Source organism: Salvia hispanica, chromosome 3 (assembly GCF_029641045.1).
Source record: "Salvia hispanica isolate PSC_SH4W2 chromosome 3, Shi_PSC_v1, whole genome shotgun sequence".
NCBI lineage: Eukaryota > Viridiplantae > Streptophyta > Magnoliopsida > Lamiales > Lamiaceae > Salvia > Salvia hispanica.
Window position 1 is genome coordinate 40,702,676 of NC_142694.1, and position 23,674 is coordinate 40,726,349.

General features: G+C 35.9%; 3 protein-coding genes, 1 non-coding gene and 1 pseudogene across 4 annotated transcripts; 3 read left to right on the forward strand and 2 right to left on the reverse strand.

Annotated features, from left to right (window-relative positions):
- Positions 1-412: 412 nt before the first annotated feature.
- LOC125209088 (deaminated glutathione amidase, chloroplastic/cytosolic pseudogene) lies at positions 413-1,450 on the reverse strand (annotated as a pseudogene).
- Positions 1,451-10,477: 9,027 nt separating this feature from the next.
- LOC125213053 (plasma membrane ATPase 1-like) lies at positions 10,478-16,198 on the forward strand. Its single transcript, XM_048113407.2, has 21 exons — positions 10,478-10,820; positions 10,924-11,043; positions 11,472-11,570; positions 11,646-11,783; positions 11,856-11,990; positions 12,065-12,244; positions 12,324-12,530; positions 12,616-12,735; positions 12,811-12,930; positions 13,010-13,132; positions 13,216-13,320; positions 13,405-13,549; positions 13,617-13,781; positions 13,867-14,105; positions 14,214-14,246; positions 14,342-14,423; positions 14,517-14,677; positions 14,778-14,963; positions 15,039-15,221; positions 15,526-15,704; positions 15,793-16,198. The coding sequence occupies exons 1-21, from the start codon at positions 10,767-10,769 to the stop codon at positions 15,887-15,889; spliced, it is 2,871 nt and encodes a 956-aa protein (XP_047969364.1). The 5' UTR covers positions 10,478-10,766; the 3' UTR covers positions 15,890-16,198.
- Positions 16,199-17,304: 1,106 nt separating this feature from the next.
- On the forward strand, positions 17,305-18,220 carry LOC125213055 (small ribosomal subunit protein eS27y). Its single transcript, XM_048113409.2, has 4 exons — positions 17,305-17,421; positions 17,507-17,608; positions 17,708-17,736; positions 17,906-18,220. Exons 1-4 carry the CDS (start codon positions 17,419-17,421, stop codon positions 18,030-18,032), a joined length of 261 nt encoding a protein of 86 aa, XP_047969366.1. The 5' UTR covers positions 17,305-17,418; the 3' UTR covers positions 18,033-18,220.
- Positions 18,221-18,911: 691 nt separating this feature from the next.
- On the reverse strand, positions 18,912-20,711 carry LOC125213054 (uncharacterized). The gene is made up of 3 exons (XM_048113408.2): positions 20,235-20,711; positions 19,520-19,914; positions 18,912-19,447 (listed from the first exon to the last, which is right to left on the reverse strand). The coding sequence occupies exons 1-3, from the start codon at positions 20,329-20,331 to the stop codon at positions 19,106-19,108; spliced, it is 834 nt and encodes a 277-aa protein (XP_047969365.1). The 5' UTR covers positions 20,332-20,711; the 3' UTR covers positions 18,912-19,105.
- Positions 20,712-22,771: 2,060 nt separating this feature from the next.
- On the forward strand, positions 22,772-22,844 carry TRNAA-AGC (transfer RNA alanine (anticodon AGC)). Its single transcript has one exon. It is a non-coding gene; the product is annotated as a tRNA-Ala (tRNA).
- Positions 22,845-23,674: the final 830 nt, after the last annotated feature.

A 23,674-nucleotide genomic window follows, 5' to 3' on the forward strand; every position in this document is an offset into this window, starting at 1 on the left:
ATATATAAGTGGGTCCCTATTCCACTAATTTTTTTTTCCACCCACTTTACTTAACATTTCTGTGCCACCAAAAAATGGAAACTCCTAATGGCGGACGGAGGAGTACATCCTTTGCTACCAATGTGTTTCTATCCGTTTTCATCCATATTGTTTTGATGATATATATACTACTCCATCCGTCTCATAATAGATGTTACACTTGAAAGATGACACGAGATTTTAGGAGATGGTATTTTGTGGATTAAGTGGTAGAGAAAATATAATTTTATAATTGATGTGAGATGAAACTTTTTTTAAAAGAGAAAATGTGACATCTTTTGTAGGATAAACTAAAAAGAAAAATGTGATATCTATTACGAGACGGAGGGAGTATATAGTTAAGCATAAGAATATGAGGAAGAATGCTACTGTATCAACTTATCACAATGTTCACAGCATCATAAATTCAAGCAAATTATTAATACAATTACAAATACAGCAATATGAAAAAAAGGAGAGAGATACTCAAAAGTTCATGTTCAGCAGCATCATAAATTCATGCAAATTATAAATACAAATACAGCAAAATGAGAAATACTCTACATGAACCCGCCGAAATCAGCAGAGCTGCTTTTTCTCCAACGATCTCCAGAACTCACTCGGCTTCCGGTGCTGATCGATCGGCATCTTCTTCCTAATCGAATCAATCGCCGCAAAATCAATATCCGCAACCGCAATTCCAGTCGACAGCCGATCAGGCAACCGCCCACTAACTTTACCCCACGGATCAATAATCATACCTCCACCGTAAGTCTCCTTGTCAGCGCTGTTGTTCCCCGCCTGCGCCGCCGCAATCACATAGCACTGTGTTTAGTGAACGCCGCCGGCACCAGCAGCACCTCCGCGCCGCGGTTGAATCTCAGCTGCTGATAGATCTCCGGAAATCGCAGATCGTAGCAAATACTCAATCCTAACCGGCCGAACGGACTATCGACGGCGACCATTTCTTCTCCGGCTTCGGTGTAACTGCTGCCGCCGGGAACATCGAAGTCGAAGAGATGAATTTTACTGTATTTGCTCCTGATGTTGCCGGCGTCGTCGATTGCGCAGATGCGAATCGTCCGATCCTCTTTCCTGAAATCCGCCGAGCGAGAGCCAGATGCGTGAATCCCTAGCTAGAGAGCGGTATTTATCCATGATCGGACCGTCGATTGGCTCGGAGATCGGGAGGATGTCGCCGGATTTAGAGCCGACGTAGGAGAAATTCTCCGGGAAACAGAGCAGCTTCGCGCCGGCGGTGGCTGCTTCTTTCACCAGACGAGAGCAGATGGCGAAGTTGGCGGAGAGGTCGTTGACGGAGGTCATCTGAGCAGTGGCGACCCGCACTGTGTTGGCCATGGCTGCTGCTTCCATCCGCGGCGGAGAGTGAAGAGAGAAGAGAGGAGAGTGCGTCGGGAGTTTTCTTCGTTACAATGTGTTGTTTTTAAAGGAGAGATTTGGCCGACCCTTCGGAATATGGCATCTAAGCATGCTAATTTTCCAAAATAAGAGATTTTCTCTTTTTTTTTCTTTATAATATTTTTGAATTACAAATGTAGCTATGTCAAATTTGAACCCAATTCTGCAACAGAGCATATAGATATGTCAAACGGGCTGGGCCGGCCCAACCCCAGCCCACCAGTGAAATGGAGCGGGCTTGGGCTGGACTTAGCATGTGAAGTGGGCTCCGATTGGGCTTTTTACAAACCCAAAACCGGCCTAGGGCCAGACCCACTCAAAGCCCGGCCCAGGCCCAGGCCCAGGCCCAACAACATGTCATTTTATACTATATATTCTTAATTCTTTGATATTTAGTTTAGGGTTTTTGGCTTTTTAAACCAAAACCTTTCCCCGAATTCCGATTTTTCCCATGAACTATGAGATTTGTTTTTAAAACCACGAACTTTCATTTCGTTAGGATTTTCCCAACCCGACCCAAATAACACATTTCTGGTAGAGAAGTTGTCGAAAAAATGACATGGACGACAGATATAGGACCCTAAAACGACGCCGTGTTACGACTCAATCACATTTAAACATTACCCAACTCACCTAAAATCGAATTCAGCCAGCCAATTAAACCCTAAAATTGAATTCCGGCATCTTCGTTCATCCGCTCACTTCGAAATCAGGTGTCTTCGTTCTATCTCAGGTAGGTGAGGAGGTTTCTTTTGGGCGTCCTTGTTTTGGGCGTGCCGGCTGCGGATGTCCTAGCAGTGGGCGACCTGACCGTTAATGACAAATAGGATTAAAATTGACACGTAGACAACCCGGATTTCGCCGTTGACCCGCCAGGGGAAAATCCTAACGAAATGAAAGTTCGTGATTTTAAAAACAAATATCATAGTTCATCGGAAAAACCGAAATTCGGGGAAAGATTTTGATTTAAAAAGCCAAAAACCCATTATTTTATGCAAATTCCATTATATACTATCAATATTCTTTTATTTTATTTATTATTAGATGAATTCAATTAATCAATTTAAATCAAAACTTATACTTAGATTAATTCTTAACTACTTTTTCCTTTTAAAAATAGTGTATCTTTAATTTGCATAATTAGAGAGAATAAAACTGTTAATGATTTATTTATTAAAAATAGTTCTATAAAGGTGGAGTAGGAGTGGATTAGGAATTGTGGAGTAGGGGATCCGCTTGATTCTCAGACGGAATGAAGTTTAAACGCCAGAATTGAGGTGCGTACAGAGGGTGAGCCGGTGGGGCGGAAGGCTGGCGTTCAAGGGCAGCAAGCTCCAAGACGACGCCGCTCTGTCCGAGGACCCGAGCATCAGCGTCGTGGATCTGGGCATGATTGACCCGATGAATAAGATGAACTAAGACGAGCTGTATCCTGTCGAGACGAAGAAATTCGGATGCGATGCCGCCAAGGCCAAGATGAAATTTGTCGAGGAAGCCCTCGATGATTGGGTGAAGAAGAAGACCGATTGGTACTGTAAATGAAGTTCGATTATGATTTTGATGTAGCTATATTTGGCACTGGATTAGGTTGGACTTATGTACTGTTCGATGATGAAAAGTACTCCTAGTTGATTTCAGTTTCGATGCTTAGCTATGGAGAGAATATTAATACCCAGTTACAATATTTGGGGATTGGAGGGAAATAGCTTAATTTCAGGCGACGATGGTGGGCGACAAAGCTGTTTAGTCATTTTACATGGCTAGTTCAGTCAAATTATAATATTATGATAAAACTAATAAGAGAAAAAAGAGAAAAAAAGGAAAATTCCTTGTTCTGAAAAATTCGCATGCCTCGATGCCATATTCCAAAAGGTCAATAAATTTAATACTAAATTTCGAAAGGTCAGAGAATTTAATCCATTTTTTTTGAGATCTCTCGTTTTTTAAGCCGTTGGATCTTCTCTTTTTGACTTGAATCCAACGGCTTGGATTACCCTAACAATATCTTGGGTCGGGTACGACCTCTATGGGCCTATACAAAATTTGTAATGTATATTCTTGGGCTTTTGCTTATTATATTTATTAGCTCTTCAATTTTTTTTATAAGTCTTATGTTTTTAAGTTTATAAACAAAATAGACAAAAAAGGTACATGTAAATTCCATTTTATTAACCAGAGTAGTATTTATTCTGAAACTAAATATTAGTACTATAATTCGATGTAGGTTAAAATAACAAAATATAATAAGGCCTTTTTTTTAAAATCGAATTTTGATTTTAAGATCATGATTTTTATTTTTGGAAGCTAATAAACTGGTTAGGAGTTAGGACCTCATTAGGAGTAGTGTGTTATCAACTTATGGATATTTATCTGTAAATATACGAGCTTTAAATATTTTCTGATTTTTCATGTGTAGATATTCTACACATCTTAATCGAATTTGAGTCAAGTTTATAGTTTCACTTGATATAACAGATTATTAATTTTATGAATAAACTTTCAATTAGCAATTTCTAGTCTAAATCGAGTTATGTAAATTATATTTGGCCCTACTTCAAGATTCTCTAATTTATGAACATATATATGGTCACATCAGCAACGGTGAATGTCAAATTATCAATCAACTAACTTTAATTGTAAAGGTGGAATTGTAAAAATAGTAATGTGAGATTTGTTAGATTTTCATAAGTATGTTTTAAATTGTCCGATTTGTCGATCTTTATAATCACTAGTGAAATTATTAGTTCAATGTCTTGTAGTAGTAGTAGAGTACCATTTAAGTTAATTCACTAAGTTTAAAAATAGACACACATGGTATTAATAAGTTGATAAAATCAGACGTATTATTGATCGGCATGGTCCACAAAATAAATTAACTACTATTGATTATTGAAATATAAGTGGCAATGAAAAATAACCACTTCTCTATTTTTTTACAAAAAACATGATGATTTGACATGGTCCACAAAATAAATTAACTACTGTTGATTATTGAAATATAAGTGGCAATGAAAAATAAACACTTCTCTATTTTTTACAAAAAACATGATGATTTGACATGGTCCACAAAATAAAATGACTACTATTGATATCAACAAAAATGATTGGAAAAGCTGAAATCATCTCATTCATGATTTTCAGCAAATAATTAGAAATTATAAAATTGGGTTTAATCTTAGTTCGTCCCATAATTTAAAAGTCAGTCTATAAATTTAAAAATTGATTTCATTCGCAATAATCTCATGTCAAAAATTTTAAGTGAAACATATAATAGTAGTTAAATAAGTTAAATAACATGTTTATTCCCTCGTTTGTGATTGAAAAACATCTTCAATATATGTTAAATATACTTTTGTACTGTTAAATAGTTGAATATCCAAGTTTTATGATTTTTTCGACCTCTTATTATTAAAGTTTCTACGAGACAAATTTATCTGAACTTTATGATTTTTTTGACAAAACTCCCTTCTCATATTTGTATTGATTTTTTGTTACATATTTAAATATTTTATTATATAAATATTTTTGCATATTTATTATTCTTTCTATTTTCTTGATTGAATAAAATTCGAAACCCAAGATGGATCACCGATTAGTGGGCCCCAAACATAAATGCACATGAGAACAACTGCAAGTCGTTAAGAGTTGATGGATTATTTATGCAATTAAATTGGCAATATATCTCTCAAATAATGGACCCATGTTATTCAGCCGATAAATATTTTATTTGATGAAATATATTTATATTTTTATTACCATGTGTTAATGATTGTATGATTAATTATGAACACACGTAGATAATGAAAACTATCTCATATTCTCATGTCATAGTATAATTTTTTTAGTTCTATTCTTGGAACAGTCGAACTGTGAAGTCAGACCACTAATCTGATGCTGATAAAGATCAATTTGTCAGAAATTGATGACCGTGAAATTGCTGAAATTTTAGAAAGAAAGTAGTAGTAGGAAATTGGATTCGAAAGAGAAATAAGAAAATATTTATATAATGAAGGACGTAATGAAATTCAAATTTTAAATATTGTATAACCTTTAAACTATAATTTATACTGTGAGGATACATTAACAAATAACAAAATAACAATAAAAAATGTTAATACAGTGCCAACTAATAGTTGGCACTGTGTTAACATCGAAATCTTGAAAGTTTACAATATGTTGCCATTGTGTTGACACTGTGTTGATACTGTATTGAAGAGTTTGAAGTTTGTATAATATATATGGAGGTGTTCGGTTTGCAAGATTATATCTGAGATTAAATTTGTAGTGTGTTTGGTTCATGATATTCAACACTCAACTCAATCTTAGATGGATAATCATAAGATAATTAGTTATAGCTAATCCCCTATGACTAAAATAATTTCACAACTCATTCCTAAATTGTATCTTGTATTATTTTATCTTGGAAACCATTATCACTACCGTATAGTACCTATACCCGTATATAAGGATTAAAAAGTACTTATAAGTTTCCTATACTCTAGTTAGACAAACAAAGCTTGCGTCTTATGGTACCCTAACATTCACTATTAAGTCCAAAAAGTATATACACCTATGACCAAAACTTACTTTAGGAAAAGAACTCCTCCTTCACATGTTACTAAATTAGTTATGGCTTGACATCAATCGCTACATTCCCTCTCATATTTCTCTATTCTTGTTTATTTGTAGCGTATTTAATACTCCTAACATCCATTCGTTTAGTTAACCACAAAATAGAATTACTGTGTGACTAAGAAATCCACCTAATCAATGGGGAAAAATGTGTTAAAGAGCATCTCCAATGGTACTTCGGCCAGAAATCGGCCATAAATCAGCCAGCAGTTTTCTCCCCTGCCACGTCAGCAACACTAAAAATCCACCTGCCACATCAGATTTAGGTCAGCCATAGGCCAGCCGTAAAAAAAATAATTCAAAAAATACTACATTTACGGAATTAAATTTACGACATATATACGGGAAAAATTCGTTAATTTTATTTAAATAAAAAAAGTACATTAACTAAAAATAAAAAAAATTACATAATAAAAAAAAATCCAGGCTTCCACACACGAGCCACCGCCCCACTCTACTCCTCACTAATTTATTAAAAAAATACATTAAAAAATGTTAGTATGCCTTGAATCTGTTATAGTTTGCCGCTAGCCGAACGAGGGTCTCGCTGGCCCGACGGTATGACATGTTTCTGTTTTAGTTCTTAATTTTGTATTGGGTTTAGTTGTTGTTGTCCATCGTTAGATGTTGCTCTTGTACAGAAATTTAGAGAGAGAGAAAATCGCGTTTATATAGGTTTTTTAAAAAATAAAAAATAAAAAAAATTGAAAATCGGCGCTGGCCGATCGGCACGCCACAATGGCGGCCAGCGCATCGGCTAGCGCCGGTCGATCGGCCAGCGGACGCCGATATTTTGGCCGATTTAGCGCTGGCCGACTCCAATGGTTCGGCTAGCCGATCGGCCAGCGCGACGAATCGGCTAGCCGGTCGCTAGCCAACCATTGGAGATGCTCTAATATGGAGGCATAATCTGTTCAAAATATAATCCAATCCATCCTATTTTAAACTGATTTTTTTTCTTAAAATTTTAATCAACAATCAAATTTTATTATGACCACATTGTAGCAACTAGGAATAACTTTTACTCGTACATTTATTTCTATTTTTAGTCAGTTATAAAAAATTAAATTTTAATCGCATAAATTTTTTTTAACGAAAACAAAGTCTCACATACGTGCAACTCATGGCGCGAGCATCCACATGTTTTCCTCCTCATGACACCCCTCTTCTCCCCTAATCCTTCTCTGTTCTCACTGCTGCCGCCTCTTACACCGTTGCCACCATCGTCCACCCCTTGCCCAACACGTCCCCCTCTGGCCTTGTCCACATTGCCCCGACTCAAGTCAAACATGTACAGTTGTACGATCTCTTTAATGAATAATCTTATATGCTTGCAATTCGCTAGGTCTCAATTTAACTAAATAAAGAGTATTTTTTTAAAAAAAAATGTTCTATTCAAATCTAAGCATTTTTTAAAATGAAAATTATTATTTTTATTTATACTTTATTTTACATAAATTTTGTGTCGAATAGGAATGATCAACTGCGTGTAATAGTGTGATTAGGGCCGTACGGAGTGAGTACTTGTTAAATGATAAGGAGACAAATGTCATGTGGCCTAAATTAATATTTGCATGGCCTTACTATATTAATTGCGATAAAAAATAAACGTCGACCATACGCGCTTGTCTACTATTCGCCTACATGCACCACATGAATGCTGGGGCCCACCTCACTTCTTTCGTTTTCATTCAACAGCCTGTGTTTGCCTATTGTCTTCCACAATTGTTGTTTCTTTTTCTGGAAATGGCAATTTTATTATCGGACATAATTAAAAATACTCGAATTATTCCTACTATTTGACTAGCGGTGCGTTTATTAAAATTTTATTTATTTTTTTGGGTGAATAAATTTATTGGGATAGGATGGAAAAAAAATCGGATTGCCCATTTTCCCTTTCTTTTATTCTATTTTATGATGGGGTTATTATGGAATATTGATGTGATAATATTTTATCTTAATTTTCACCGAAAAAAGGTTGTTGATAAAAGTGAATTTTCGTTAATTATCTATTGAAAAAAAAAACCGTAATTTTTTTTATATTAAAATCTAGCTATTTACATGATACAAAAATATATGGGCTAACGGGATAAGGAATGTAATCAAATGCAAACTCTAAATATTGAAACTTCAAACTATGATCTAGACCGTTAAAAAATATCAACATATGACTAAATAGTAGCAACAGAAAATGTCAACACAATATCAACCGTTGACACTGTGTTGAAATTTTTTGTTGCTACTATTTTGTCATATATTGACATTTTTTAACAGTCTAGATCATAGTTTGAATTTTGTATAATATATGAGTTTGCATTTTATTTACTATCTAATGAGATAAACTAAATAAAAAATATGTAAACCTATCAATTAAATTAACGAGTAGCTTAAAGTACTACCGCTAGTCATATTATTCATCAGAACTAATGATGGAAAAATATAGTAGAAGTAATAAATTTGCAACCAAGAGACACAGATCTAGTTGTGCACATTTTTATTAATTCCACCAGGTATACTATTTTTCAATAATTTCCCATAAATATGATATGTTTTCTTTTTAGCTGTAATTTGGATATATTTGGCGTATGTACTATTAGTCCTTTCATTCATTTTGTTAATTTTCTCATTATATAGTGTTTAATTAAACCGGTGGAATCAAATAAAGCAAAAAGTAATTATTGGAAAGGGAAGTTTTGAAAAAGTAGAAATCCATTTAAATTTAAAGACAAAACAGCAGAGTCATCACTGAGTCTGTGACTATTTTTATAATCTTTAAAAGTTAAAAAATCTATATAAAATGTCGCCTTCATGGACACTTGTTTACCTCATCATTTCTGCACCAATCTTTCTTTCATAGTCTTCCCCATATTAAAGTATTCCTATAAAAAAGAGAATATATATGTCTGTGTATTAATTTGGTCGACACGTACTGTTTAGGTTTAATTATTTGAACCATGATTGTTTTGAGCTTTTTCAATAATCAACAAACCTTTGCCATTATGTTATAAACTTTTCAAAAAAGTTGCATTACTAATAACCAAATAAGTAAATAAACACTACTGCTTTTGATTAAGACACTGTTTACTTAATTAATTTGTATTGAACCCATTATAGTTCATTGATATTCACCAATTTAATAAACATTAACTGTTAATTAAAAAAATATGAAGGTGACTTCAGTTATGGTATAACATCTAATTCATTTTAATTACAATTCCCACATCCATATTCAACATATATTTTTAGAGATAAAAATTAATCAAAATATTTGAAATTGCAAAATCTTTACTCAAAATAGTAAAATTGGGTAATTAATAGGGGTAAACAATGTTTTCAAATGAATAAATCACTATTTAAATTTACTTTTTGAATATTATATCGGATGAATGTAGTGTTAAAACCAACCGTTAATTAATAGGGGTAAAAAAGATGTTTGTCTTTTGTTGGGAAAAATATGTACTTAGATAATACTCCTACTACTAGATTTCAATTTTTTAAAACATTGATATTTTAAAAATTAAGCATTATCTTGCTTTGCAATGAGTATAAATTGTATAATCGACAGCCACTAATATTCGAAAATGCAAATTATAAATGTGTTTATTTATTAGTAGGAGAGAATGAAATTCAATTGAGAAACGAAATTATTCTATACGAAAATGCAAATTATAAATGTATATACTCCTATTTATTATGGAGGGAATGAAATATCCAATTGAGAAACGAAATTAATAAATAGATTTAAAAAAATATGGAGTATTGATTTTGCCATCACACATTTTACACTTCACTTTCATACTTCCTCCGTTCACGAAAAATAGTCTTATTTGGCCATTTTAGAATATACAAAAAAATTAGTCTTATTTCTAAAATTAAAATGTTTATTTCTCATATTTTTTACTTTTTCCTCTATATGCGTACATAAATAGGATAATGTTTGATTTTGGATGGAGGGAGTATAAAATAACAAAAATATTAGTATAATTAACCATACTTGTATTTTAATTGATTGGGAAAATAGCTTCCTCTAAAAATAGACATCATAATTCATAATTAGTCATCTTCGAAAATCAAAAGTGGAGTAAAAAAATTGTTGGAATTTGTCAGCATGCAGCTCCAGAGAGAGAGGCCATGTGCGTTCATGGATGAAAATCCAATCTGCGATTATTTGGTTTCAATCTATTTACCACCAAAAATCCAATCTTTTCAAATCCTAACTCACCTTTTGCCCTTAAACTTTAAAGTAAACACAAAATCGAAGAAAACGACACTAAAAAAGACAATCTTTTGCACTTTCTTCATCAACAGTGGAGGGTAAAAGTGAATTGCTGCTGTGTGATGGTTCAAGTACCCATTTTTATAAAAGCCTAAACACCAAGGAAAGTTTGGTTAATAGTAGTTGTTACAGCCCTTTTTGTAACTCCTTTTGTTACATCAATTCCTTTCAGAAGTAAATTCTCTGAATGACTAAATAAATGATAAGGGGAAATGCACCGCTGTAACGGCCACCACTGCTTGTAGATTTGGAGCTGGTGGGCTGGCCTCATCTTTTGCTGTCTTCAAATTCTGCTTTTTGCAATGCTTTAAATTCCTCCCCTTTTCAACTGGGCTGCCTTTGATTTCTGCACAACTCCCTTCCCAGGGTGTTTCTTGATTCAAAAAAGTGTTCTTTGTGAAAAGGGAGTTTTTCTGTGAAGATGGGGGAGAAGCCTGAAGTTCTTGATGCTGTCTTGAGGGAGACAGTGGACTTGGTAATGGATCTGACCAGCTGTGTTTTATCCATTTTCTTGGTTTTGGGCTTTTCTTGATTTTGTGTAGTTGATTGCTGATGCTATTGTGTGTGTGTGTGTGTAGGAAAACATTCCCATTGATGAGGTGTTTGAGAATCTGAGATGCACCAAAGAGGGCCTCACTAGTGAGGCTGCTGAAGAGAGGTTGGTCATTTTTGGACACAACAAGCTTGAAGAGAAGAAGGTGTTGATTCTTGATTGAGTTTTTTTCCTTCAATTTCTGGCTTTATGTCCTTACATTTCATTGCTGTAGTTATTTGCTTAGTGATTTTTAAGTGTTAGAAGTGAAATTTGCATCATAATTCCTTGTTTATGTACTAGGATTTTGCTTGTTTAGTGTATGTAGTTATAGTTGCTTTCTGTTTCAAGATTTTTTTTCTCTCTTGATTGAAATTTTGTCCTTCAACAATTTCTGGCTTTATGTCCTTACATTTCCTTGCAGTAATTATGTGCTTAGTGAATAGTGTGTTAGAAGTGGAATTTGCTTGTTTAGTATATTAGTTATGAGTTGCTTTCTGTTTCAAGATTCCTTTTTTTGTTGATGAAATGTTTTTTGCTGGTGATTCTGTGAATATTGAGGTGGACTAAATCATGGGTTTCTGCTTGCTGTAGGAGAGTAAATTCCTGAAGTTTTTGGGGTTTATGTGGAATCCTCTTTCATGGGTTATGGAAGCGGCAGCTATCATGGCGATCGCCCTTGCCAACGGAGGAGTAAGGACGTTGTTTCTTGCCCATGTTTGCTTTCTGTGGAGGAGAGGCACTTATCTTTGATTTTGAACATGGCAGGGAAAGCCTCCGGATTGGCAGGACTTTGTGGGAATCATCACCTTGCTATTCATCAACTCAACTATCAGTTTCATCGAGGAAAATAATGCTGGCAACGCAGCAGCTGCTCTCATGGCTCGTCTTGCTCCAAAAGCAAAGGTCTGATATCACCTTCTCTTGGAAACTCGTGTTTAATCACGGTTTGTCTGATCTCGTGGTTTTTTTGTGAAGGTTCTTAGAGATGGGAGGTGGAATGAGGAAGAGGCTTCCGTGTTGGTGCCCGGAGACATTATTAGCATAAAGCTCGGTGATATAGTTCCTGCTGATGCTCGTCTCTTGGATGGCGATCCCCTTAAAATTGATCAGGTACGTGTCTTTCTATCGACTTCAAGCTGAGTTTTGTTTTGTATAGTACTGAATTTGTGATCTCGCGATTGCAGTCTGCTTTGACTGGGGAATCCCTTCCTGTGACGAAGGGGCCGGGAGACGGTGTATACTCTGGCTCCACGTGCAAGCAGGGAGAGCTCGAAGCTGTTGTTATTGCAACGGGTGTTCACACCTTCTTCGGAAAGGCTGCTCACCTTGTCGATAGCACTAATCAAGTCGGGCACTTCCAAAAGGCACGTTGCGTTATTGCATAAGCACTCTTTATAGTGTTTGATATGCACTATATTTCATTGTTGTATTACTTATGCTCAGGTTTTGACCGCGATTGGAAACTTCTGCATATGCTCTATCGCGGTGGGGATGGTTATCGAGATAATAGTGATGTACCCTATTCAGCACAGGAAATACCGGCCCGGGATTGACAACCTTCTTGTTCTCCTCATTGGAGGTATTCCAATAGCCATGCCAACCGTCCTCTCGGTTACAATGGCGATTGGTTCTCATCGTTTGGCTCAACAGGTTTTCTTGATTCTCTTGGGATTTATATACTGGTTTGGTTGGTTTGTTGTTTACTGGTCATTCCATAACACGATGATTTACACAGGGAGCTATAACGAAGAGAATGACTGCTATCGAAGAGATGGCGGGAATGGATGTGCTTTGCAGCGACAAGACAGGGACTCTCACGCTAAACAAACTTACTGTCGATAAGAATCTTATCGAGGTATGCTCGTGCTCCTTCTCTCGATCATTTGGATGTAATTATGTTTCTATATTGACTGTAGCTTATTGTCCACAGGTTTTTGCAAAAGGCGTTGATGCAGATACCGTTGTTCTGATGGCGGCTAGAGCCTCTCGAACCGAAAACCAGGACGCCATTGATGCTGCTATTGTAGGAATGCTGGCTGATCCGAAAGAGGTAGCTCTTGGCATTTTGTCTGCCTAAAAACGAAAACGTTTTGCAATTTTTAACATCAATTCAATTAAACCGTGGACAGGCACGTGCTGGAGTTCGAGAAGTGCACTTCCTTCCTTTCAACCCCACTGACAAGCGGACAGCGTTGACTTACATAGACGGCGAAGGGAAGTGGCACAGGGTCAGCAAAGGTGCACCCGAGCAGGTATGGTTTCTGGTTGTTCTTGCTGTTTTTCCTCATTTCACGAACGTCACTCCTCAAATATCGTCCGGGATATGCATTCTCAGATTCTAAACCTTGCACACAATAAGTCGGACATAGAGCGAAGGGTTCATGCTGTGATCGATAAGTTTGCAGAACGAGGCCTGAGATCACTTGCCGTTGCATACCAGGTATCATTCATTATACAGTACTTTGCTTTTTTCACCTGATGCTATGTATCGAATATTAATGTGACTTTCGTACATTTCCTGCAGGAACTTCCAGAAGGAACGAAGGATAGCCCTGGAGAACCATGGCAATTCATTGGGCTCATGCCTCTCTTCGATCCGCCTAGACACGACAGTGCAGAAACTATAAGAAGGGCATTGAATCTTGGAGTAAATGTCAAAATGATAACCGGTAAATCTCCTTGTTTTCAAAATTTAAGCTATTACAAGTTTGATGCTGAATCTGTCTGTTTCAACAGGGGATCAGCTAGCAATAGGAAAGGAAACGGGACGAAGGCTAGGAATGGGAACCAACATGTACCCGTCATCAGCTTTACTAGGACAAGACAAGGATGAATCAATTGCTGCTCTACCGATCGATGAGCTCATCGAGAAAGCTGATGGTTTTGCTGGCGTCTTCCCAGGTAACGGCTCTTTCTCTCGAATTTGAACCTCATTTGAACATGGAATCTGATGAATGCTGACTCGTGCATATTGGGTATTGGTCAGAGCATAAATACGAGATTGTAAAGCGCCTGCAAGCTAGAAAACACATATGTGGAATGACTGGTGATGGAGTGAACGACGCTCCTGCTCTGAAGAAGGCTGACATCGGTATTGCTGTGGCCGATGCAACTGATGCAGCACGCAGTGCTTCAGACATTGTCCTTACTGAACCTGGACTCAGTGTTATCATCAGCGCTGTTCTCACCAGTCGAGCCATCTTCCAAAGAATGAAGAATTACACGGTACACATACACTTGGCCTAATATAAATTGTGTATTAGTGAAGCAACATTTTCAAGTTTTATGAGCCAAATATTTCACAATCTCATCAGTTTTCATTATCATTGACAGATTTACGCTGTTTCCATCACAATCCGTATAGTGGTAAGTTACTATTGGTTTGGTTTCCAGAACTCGGAAAACTCCTTATTGCTACACGAGCTATTATTGATATCGTTCCCTTTCTTCCCGTGTACCAGGTTGGTTTCATGATGTTAGCGCTGATATGGAAATTCGACTTCCCACCATTTATGGTTCTTATCATTGCAATACTCAATGATGGTTAGCTTTTCACACATTTTCGACTATTCACGCACAAGTCTCTTTCGCTTTATATTTTCTCTTGGAACTTACGTTGCAACTTATACGATCAAGGTACCATCATGACTATATCGAAAGACAGAGTTAAGCCATCACCTCTCCCGGATAGCTGGAAGCTCGCTGAAATCTTCGCAACCGGGATAGTTCTTGGTGGTTACTTAGCAATGATGACTGTCATCTTCTTTTGGGCTGCGTATAAAACAGATTTCTTCCCCGTAAGTTCGTTCTTCTCGTTGTCAAGTTGCTTACAAGTTATGCTCCTACTACGTATCTTGATTATATTCTTATCTCATTTACCACCAAATGATTTGGCAGCGTACTTTTGGGGTGGCGACACTTGAGAAAACTGCCCACGATGACTTCAGGAAGCTCGCTTCAGCGATATATCTGCAAGTGAGCACCATCAGCCAGGCTCTCATATTCGTGACAAGATCAAGAAGCTGGTCGTTTGTTGAGCGCCCTGGTTTGTTGCTCGTGGCTGCATTCGCCATTGCTCAACTGGTTAGCAAATTCGATCATCGTACCGGTTCATTGAGTTTCACTACTACACAGACCTAATCCAGTATTGCCTTTCAGGTTGCTACTCTTATCGCGGTATACGCAAGCTGGAGCTTCGCAGCGATTGAAGGAATCGGTTGGGGCTGGGCAGGCGTGATCTGGCTTTACAACATCATCACCTACATCCCTCTCGATATCATCAAGTTCTTCACGCGTTATGCTCTTAGCGGGAGAGCTTGGGATCTTGTTCTCGAAAGAAGGGTAAACTTTCAATCAATCTTTGCTTTCGATTTACTCCCTCCGCCCTTGAAAGTTTGTCACATTTCAATTTTACCATTTTTGGAAGTGGGCCCCACATTTTATTACTACTATAACACTAAGTACTAGTATATAAATAAGTAGGACCCACATTCTACTAACTTTTTCAACCCATATTCCATTATATTTCTTAAAATTCGTGTCGAGTCAAAATGTGACAAACTTTGCAAGACAAAGTTAGTACACACAACCCTCGTGCATTTTCGTTATGAATATGATTTATGATGGCTTGTTTCTCGTGTCACAGATTGCTTTCACCAGACAAAAGGATTTCGGGAAGGAGCACCGTGAGCTTCAATGGGCACACGCGCAGAGAACCCTCCACGGGCTGCAAGTGCCAGACACCAAACTCTTCAACGAGACGAACAATTTCTCCGAGCTGAACCAGCTGGCAGAGGAAGCTAAACGAAGAGCTGAAATCGCGAGGTATGGATACGTTGGTGACTATACTTCATTTATTTCTCTAAGGATTCTGCAGATATGTTTTTTGCTCACATTGCGTTGTTGCGTGTAGGTTACGGGAGCTGCACACGCTGAAGGGGCACGTTGAGTCAGTAGTTAGGCTCAAGGGTCTGGACATCGACACGATCCAGCAAGCATACACTGTATGAGAAGATCAACAACCTACATTTGATGGGAGTGAAGGTATTGATAATTGTTAGTCATGAGCTGAAATCTGCCTTTTTCTTGTATTTGGAGAAGTTAATTTATTTAGAATCAATTTTTCTGAGTTTATTATTTATGGCATTATAGACTTCTAGTCTATATATGAGATTGAGAGATATTTATTATCATGTTAGAAGGTTATGTTTATAATACGTATGAAGCCTTTTTGGACTTCATGAAAGTTTGTTAGAAGGTTGTGTTGAAAGTTTGTTAGATATTTGTTGAAGTTATTTATAAGTTGCAATTTAGAATTATTTTCCAAAATAGTTATAGACTTTACAATTCTCATTGCAGCATCGTTATTAATGTTTATTCAAAATCTATCTACTTTGACAATATGAAATTTATCTAAACAAATGAGAATCAATTGTGAAAATGATGGGTAGTTGCAAAACAAATTAAACTGGTCTCACCAATTTCTTTGTTACGTACATGTTTACCTTTCAACTATGAGAATGTAAAAACAAATGTCTTCGTTCAAAATTTGGTGCGTCCAATAAGAGACTCATTTCATTTTATTAAGTACCAAGAATAAATATGCCACATTTCCATTAACACATTATACTCATGTTTTATTATAAAAAAATTAAATTTCCAAAAAAGTGATGCTGACATTTCACCATTTTTTTACCATTTTTTTCAAGTCACGTGTGTTTAAATATATTATAATCCATGTAGCAAAGAAATGAGACTCTTAATTGGTGTACATCCCCATGCCCGTCCCCACCTAAATCATAGATGCCGCCTCTTCCACTGCTGCCACCTCCCCCTTCGTGTCCCCTTCGTCCATGCCTCCACTGTCACCACCGCTGCGTATTCCCCCTATCCTCCTCCTCCCTTCCTCACCACCGTTGCCTTCTTCCCCTTCATCCACACAATTATCCATTTTTTTTTCTATTTTCGGGTCAGAGGATCCATGCTCACAATGCGTGCCTCTCGTGGGAGCGTGGCTCACATAATTTTATTTGTTTAGATACTCCCTCTAAAATCTGATACGTTTTGCCATTCGGACGGTCTGCCAGTGAAAGACATATTTACCTTTTTTTATTTTTCATTTCCAGACTGTCTGTCAATGAAAGACACATTTACATTTTTTCTTCTTTCATTTTTAATACGTGGATTTCATACTTCATTAACTCATTATACTTATATTATACATTCGCTAACGTTCTCGATCATTTACTTTTATAAAGTCAATAAATTTCTTCAAATCCATATCAAGTCAAAATATATGTTTGAATAAATTAAGTTCCACCACAATTTAGCTGTAATGAATGTCATTAGGCCCAATACAATTTCCATAATGGTCTAAAAATAACTACTTGAGGCTTCACGCCCAATTAAAAGCCCAAAAATTACCTAATTTGGCCCACTATTAAATCCCCAAATCACTAACTAAAACCCTAGGTCAGCTGCCATCCCTCTCTCCCTCTCTCATTCTCACATCTCTCGCCCAGTTTCAGCAGCTGCAAAGATGGTAATTTTTCACTGTTTTTGCGAATCTCCGTGGCTGATTGCGTCTGAATTTTCCTTGATTTGACGAAATTGCTGCTTTTCTATAGGTTCTCTCGAACGACGTCGATTTGCTGAACCCGCCGGCGGAGCTTGAGAAAAGGAAGCACAAGCTCAAGCGCCTCGTGCAATCCCCAAACTCTTTCTTCATGGTAATTAATCTCTCTTGGTTTCGATTTTTGATTATTTGTTTTAAAAATTGCTGTTGTTTATTTCATTGTTTTTTGATTGGATGATTGTAATTGTTGTAGGATGTCAAGTGCCAGGGTTGCTTCAATATGTGAGTTGCTTCTCTTTCTAATTTAAATTTCTGAGCTTAATCGTTGAATTTGTGACATTGTGAAGCTGTTATTGCTTGATTTGAATTGATTAATCAATTAATTTGATTCATGTGTGGATTTATGAGAATTGATGTTGGATTTTGTTGATCTCTGTGAATATTTGTGCAGAACCACTGTCTTCAGCCACTCGCAAACGGTTGTCGTGTGCGGCAATTGCCAGACAGTTCTGTGCCAACCGACTGGTGGCCGTGCCAAGCTCACCGAGGGCTGCTCTTTCCGGAAGAAGGGCGACTGAAGAAGAACATATACGACTGTCGTATTCTTGATACAATGTGGGACCAAGGGATTTTTTGTTTTGGTATTTTCATATGCTGTTTCAAACATGAATGTGATTCTTGAAGCAACTTTTAAGTTAATTCAGCCTAGATTCGGATTATGTTTTATCATCATTGACCAATATTAAAGATTTGATTTTTCTTGTGAGATTTATCTTCTTTCGCATAGTTTGATTGATCAAGTTTAGAACTTATATTCCCCTCTTTGCATTTCCCATTAGAACTATTTAGTTACTTGTGATTTATGACTTTTTTGATGAATCTAGTTGATAGCCATGATAAGCTTTGAACTAGCTTTGAGTTAGGAATTGCATTTCAATATGCTTTTATTCTTACATTTTGTGCATTTTCACAGTTGATGTGTGCTCCACTCTAGTTTAAGTCAGGTCTGAACAAATTCAATTGTTGCAACGTTATACTTTCCGCACTTGTGTTTTCTCATCAGGATTCCAGATCCTTAGTGATTTTTCCCCAACAAGGCTTTGTACTAGGACAACCTAGTTAGTCTATAGGTACCAAGTCTTGATAGATGCATCTAGTCTTAAAATGCTATGTCAAAACTTTACTAAAATCTGCCTCTTAGTCATGTACATATATAGTAACCAGTCACATGCAATAGCCCTCGAACTTATTTGAGTCGAGAGGTGATCTGGGATCAAAACATGGTGTTAAGTTATGATGTTACTTTTAACTAAAATAGCAGTGCTCCATAAACAAAACTCCCTCAATTATTTCAATAATATTGAACCAAACAAGAATACAAATCAATAGGGCCCCTACTTATGACTTTCTCTCCCACAGTATGAGTTTTTGGGTATGTCCAAATAGAATAACAATCATTAACAAACACAGCTTAATTCAGTTTTGAACAATATTTGATACAATAAAATCTTCCAAAAAAAGCAACAATTATCGATAGAGATCACAAAGAAAAGTACAAACAACCTTTTGCAATAATAATGTTTAATGATTGAAATGAAACACATGTAACTGGAATGGATAATGCATACCCATAGAGCCATAGAACTCAATATCACCAGAAGTTGAAGGCATGGTCTTCAACTGGAAACCCATTGTAAAAGGAACTCAGAGGAAGGTCATAGTCAGGCTCTTGTATGTTGTCTTCTCTAATCCGCGATGAATCTGAGTAGTCGCAACCAAAAACGTGAGATGTAACACCTGATTCCAACACAGGAGAATGAACCCCACCAGTCAACCTCGGACTGCCCACATTACTCGTTTCACTTTTAGCTGAGCTCTGTACATTGGATTCTTCATCTTCAGGAATTACTTCAGACAGTCCATTGGAGTCGAGTAATTGTAAGCTTTCTTTTCCTGCATCTCCACCAAGGCCGTTTTGTTTGAGTCGAAGAACCTGGTACAAGCTAGTTAGATGGGATAACATGAGATAAAATGAACCAAATTCAAGATTTTTCCTCAGCATTACCTCTGCCTTTAATTTATCGTTCTCCTTCAAAAGATTATCATAGTTCGATTTCAGGGTCTCGTATCTTGCATGAAACGTTTCATAATCTGTTTCCAGCTGCTTTGTCTTCCACCGCGCCCTGCGATTTTGGAACCACACAGCAATCTGTCTAGGCTGCAACCCAAGCTCTTTAGCAAGCTGAGTCTTCCTCTCGGGTTCAAGTCTATTGTCTGCCTCGAAGCTCCTCTCGAGAAACTGGACTTGCTCGACAGTAAGGCGCCTCTTCTTTTCTTGCTGACTGTAATACTCATCCAAGTAATCTTCTCCGAACTCCTCTTGATCTAAAGACGAGTAAACCATGTTTCTGGATCTTTTCCCACCACCACCAGCTCCGAAGTTAAGCATTGTATTCGAGCCTGAAAGAAATACGAGACCATTTCAAATCTACGAACAAAATGACTCGATATTCTACTTATGATTCGTACATCATAAACAAGCTCAAGATAAAAAGCTCATTCAATCTCTGAATCAACTGATAATCAAACAGATGGTAAAGCATATAAACAGAAGAATTGCAAAAACATGTCCACTAAATTCACACCAAGAGATGCATGAATTCCACTTGAGTTCATCACACAACTAGCTACAATTGAAATTCTAGTAAATCAGAGCACAAATCATCCTCAAAAGTCAACGCAGCAGAAAATTTAATTTGATTTTGGGCGAGTTCACATACCAAGAGAGAATTCTGCAGCAATCGAATCGAGAGGCTGATCAAATCTGCGTTGAATCGGAGCATCGGCGCCGCCGTAGATTGTTGCTGAACCAGCCATATCCGATACCCTAACACTCAAATTAGTACAGTAAAAATCGAATCGAAGAAACAATTTCAACAATCGGCCGAATTAGGGATTGATGATTGAATCTGCGGCATCCGATAACTAAATTAACACCACAGGAGAGGTAACTAGATGAGTAAAGTATGAAATTTGTGGCGGAAGAAGCTGGTTATGATGATCTCGGTGATGTGTGAAGTGTGGGAGCAGCGGCTGCTGATCACGCCCATCATCTCTCTAGAATTTTGAGGATGGGAGGGGGAGAAGCATGGGAGGAGTTTGAGTGCGTGTGGTGCGTGTTTTTCTGGGAAGAAAGTGGTGTAGAGAGAGGAAATTCAACGATGGTGGAATCAGGAATGGGATGAGGGAGAAGGAGATGCTTCTAATAATTGAAATAAATTGAAAAATCGGAGGTTCAAAAAATAAATAAATATTCTATGCATTATATTCATAATTTCCGAATTAAAATACATTTGTTCATAAAATGACATTTTATGTTTTTATTTTGTTCCACTATAGGAAAGTAAATCTTTTTATATACAACAAAATTAATTATTTTGAAACTATAAGAAGATGGTATTTTTATTTCATTCACAGTACACTCGAAAAGTTATTGAAATTTGTGCCAAAATTGAACACTAGTTTGTGAATGGAGGAGTTAATGCTACTCTGATCACGAAAAATAGTTTTTTTTTTTATAATGAATGACACGAATTTAGAAGTACAATAGGAGAAAAAAGTGCTTAAAATCTATCGAAACGTAACAAATATACATTAATCTATGTGAACGGATCAAAACGTAAAAGACATAACTCTTTTTCGTAAACTGATGTAATAGTTCTATATATGTATATTAAAAATGTAAAGTATGACAATATGTTTTTATCACAAATTTTTGAGACTTGAGTTACATATGAATATTTGTGAAGAAAGTAGTAGTAATACTAGAACAAAAACAAAATTTTGAAACTTGAAACTAATATTACTCCTTAAATCGAAATTAACTTATAGTAAATTAGAAAATGGCACTAATTAATTTTAAATTTAGGCCTGAATCCATACGTCATCGATCTGTATGTATCTATATTAGTAGTATAATTTTAGATGGTTGTCTATATTTTAGTAGGAAGGTCGAGTTGACTTGAAGGCATTAGGTAATGAATAGCTGAGAAATTAAATCGAATTCATTATTATAAATTTGTTTGTCACCAGGATATGAAGCTTGAAACATATATTTTTCCTATTTAAATATTAACTATTTTATGAAGTATTTTATGTTTTACAATATACATATACACGTGTAATATAAAATAAAACATCATATCACATTATACTAAGCAAACATAAAAAACTAAACTTTTTTGTGATACCTCACTAATTTAAAATTAACCTCGTCATGCTTACTCTCCCCCAATGAAATTTTAAAAATGCAAGTGATAAGTTATTAAATAATTTTCAAAGCTCTTTTCATTATAAGAAATACTATTTTTAAAATCCAGTGAGGTAGAGCTATCAAATTTGATGAACGTGTACGTCACAATCCACAAATTTAAATATGTTGATTCTTTCAGCCAGTCAAAATATAGAAATAATATAAATGTTCTAGAATGTTATGTCATTACATAGAAAAAAAGATCGAATAAAATAAAATAATCACTTTAAAAGATAAACAGTGAACAAATCATTCTTTTAGATAATTGATTCATCATGTTGTTGAATGATTGTGAATTTCATCTAGAGTAGAAATCTAAATTTTCGCAGCAAATTTATCATGTTTCACTCAACAATTGCTTACGATTCTTACTAAAAACTACATATGTATAATGGTTTTTTAATAATACTTGGATTGGACAAAACCGTACTTGGGCTCTGAAATTATGGATCAAAAATTAACGGGTCGGTCCTAGCATATTAATGCCCAATTGAGGTAACAAGTCCGTTTTGATACTTATAACTGAGAAATTGTAAGATAATACCAACCGGTTGTAGTGCACTTGACATCGTGGAGCTGTGGTGACCTTAATCTGTAAATCCGGTCGAACATGATTAGTGGGATTTGGCCAAAAAGTCGACTAGTGGGTCGAACAAGATTAGTAGGATTCAGCCAAAAAGCGGGCTCGATTCACCAGTGGTCAAACTAAAAAAAGAAAGTGGAGAGGTAATGAAATGAAATTTAAAAAACGGCTTTTCTTATGTATCAAACATTCGATAAACTCATAAATCAAAGCTTTTCTTGGCCTTTCAAACACATAATTACTATGCAATGATATCTGGATATCGTTATGCTTTCATATAGCACTCTAAATTGCTCCATTGAGAATACTGTAACTCATTGTATCAGAATCTGTATTGAAAGCATAGCAGATAGATATATTATTCATGTTAGAGTGTGACAATGTAAATCAAAACCAAATAAAATTTGAAATCAACAACAATTGGGGATGTAGCTCAGATGGTAGAGCGCTCGCTTAGCATGCGAGAGGCACGGGGATCGATACCCCGCATCTCCATAATACATTATTTTAACAATCGCTTTAAATCTTTTGTAAAAAAAACAATATCTTTCAATATATGATATGTGGTGTAGTTGACATGCTTGATATTTTGAGATATGTGCAATTACGAAGAATAACTGAAATAGAAATCCACTATATTTTTATGAATAATCTTGGGAAGTTGTTATCAATGGAATTAAAGTAAGCTTTATTATTTTTCTTCAATATATGCAGATTTACACTATAAAAAGATAATGAACGTATGAAGAATAGATATCAACATCAAATTCTACTCTCAAATGGCTAAATTATTCTCAGTTCTCTCGCTCTTTCTTCTTTGCCTCTTGGCTTCACGTAAGTTTACACACTATCTCGATCTCTTGGCCTACTAGTTTCTTTGGATGATAACAAGTAAATTGTTGTCATGAAAAACTATACATTTAAATTAAGTATATAAATGATTTATTTTAATTTTACGACCAAAATCGATTTACTCTAATCAAATTAGAGTTTTAGGTTCGTAATATAAGGATTCAGTGGGGAATGATATGTTTATATTTAAATTTTAATTTTCACCACATTAGCGTGTTCCATGTAAACATAATTATGCCACGTTAGCAATAATTTAATTTCAATTGAAGACGTATCGCTCATAAAAATAGTCCAAATTTTGCCATCTTGATATATTCAAAAAATTAGTTTGTTTCATTCATAAACATTGTGCCATACACTCTGTGACTCTGTCAATGAAATAATATCATATTTTATTATTTTGGAATGCTCACGATTATATCATAAGATCAATTTTGTCATTCACAACTTTTTTTAAACCATTATTAACAATA

Bases quoted from the DNA above. Each gene is read 5' to 3' on its own strand.
- LOC125213053 (XM_048113407.2), top strand. From the start codon at position 10,767: ATGGGGGAGAAGCCTGAAGTTCTTGATGCTGTCTTGAGGGAGACAGTG. The intron at 12,736-12,810 runs GTATGCTCGTGC...TATTGTCCACAG, and splicing joins TCGATAAGAATCTTATCGAG to GTTTTTGCAAAAGGCGTTGA. The intron at 15,705-15,792 runs GTATGGATACGT...TGTTGCGTGTAG, and splicing joins CGAAGAGCTGAAATCGCGAG to GTTACGGGAGCTGCACACGC.
- LOC125213055 (XM_048113409.2), top strand. The intron at 17,609-17,707 runs GTAATTAATCTC...TAATTGTTGTAG, and splicing joins CCCCAAACTCTTTCTTCATG to GATGTCAAGTGCCAGGGTTG. The intron at 17,737-17,905 runs GTGAGTTGCTTC...ATATTTGTGCAG, and splicing joins TGCCAGGGTTGCTTCAATAT to AACCACTGTCTTCAGCCACT.
- LOC125213054 (XM_048113408.2), bottom strand. From the start codon at position 20,331: ATGGCTGGTTCAGCAACAATCTACGGCGGCGCCGATGCTCCGATTCAA. The intron at 19,915-20,234 runs GTATGTGAACTC...TATTTCTTTCAG, and splicing joins TGCTGCAGAATTCTCTCTTG to GCTCGAATACAATGCTTAAC. The intron at 19,448-19,519 runs GTAATGCTGAGG...AGCTTGTACCAG, and splicing joins ACGATAAATTAAAGGCAGAG to GTTCTTCGACTCAAACAAAA.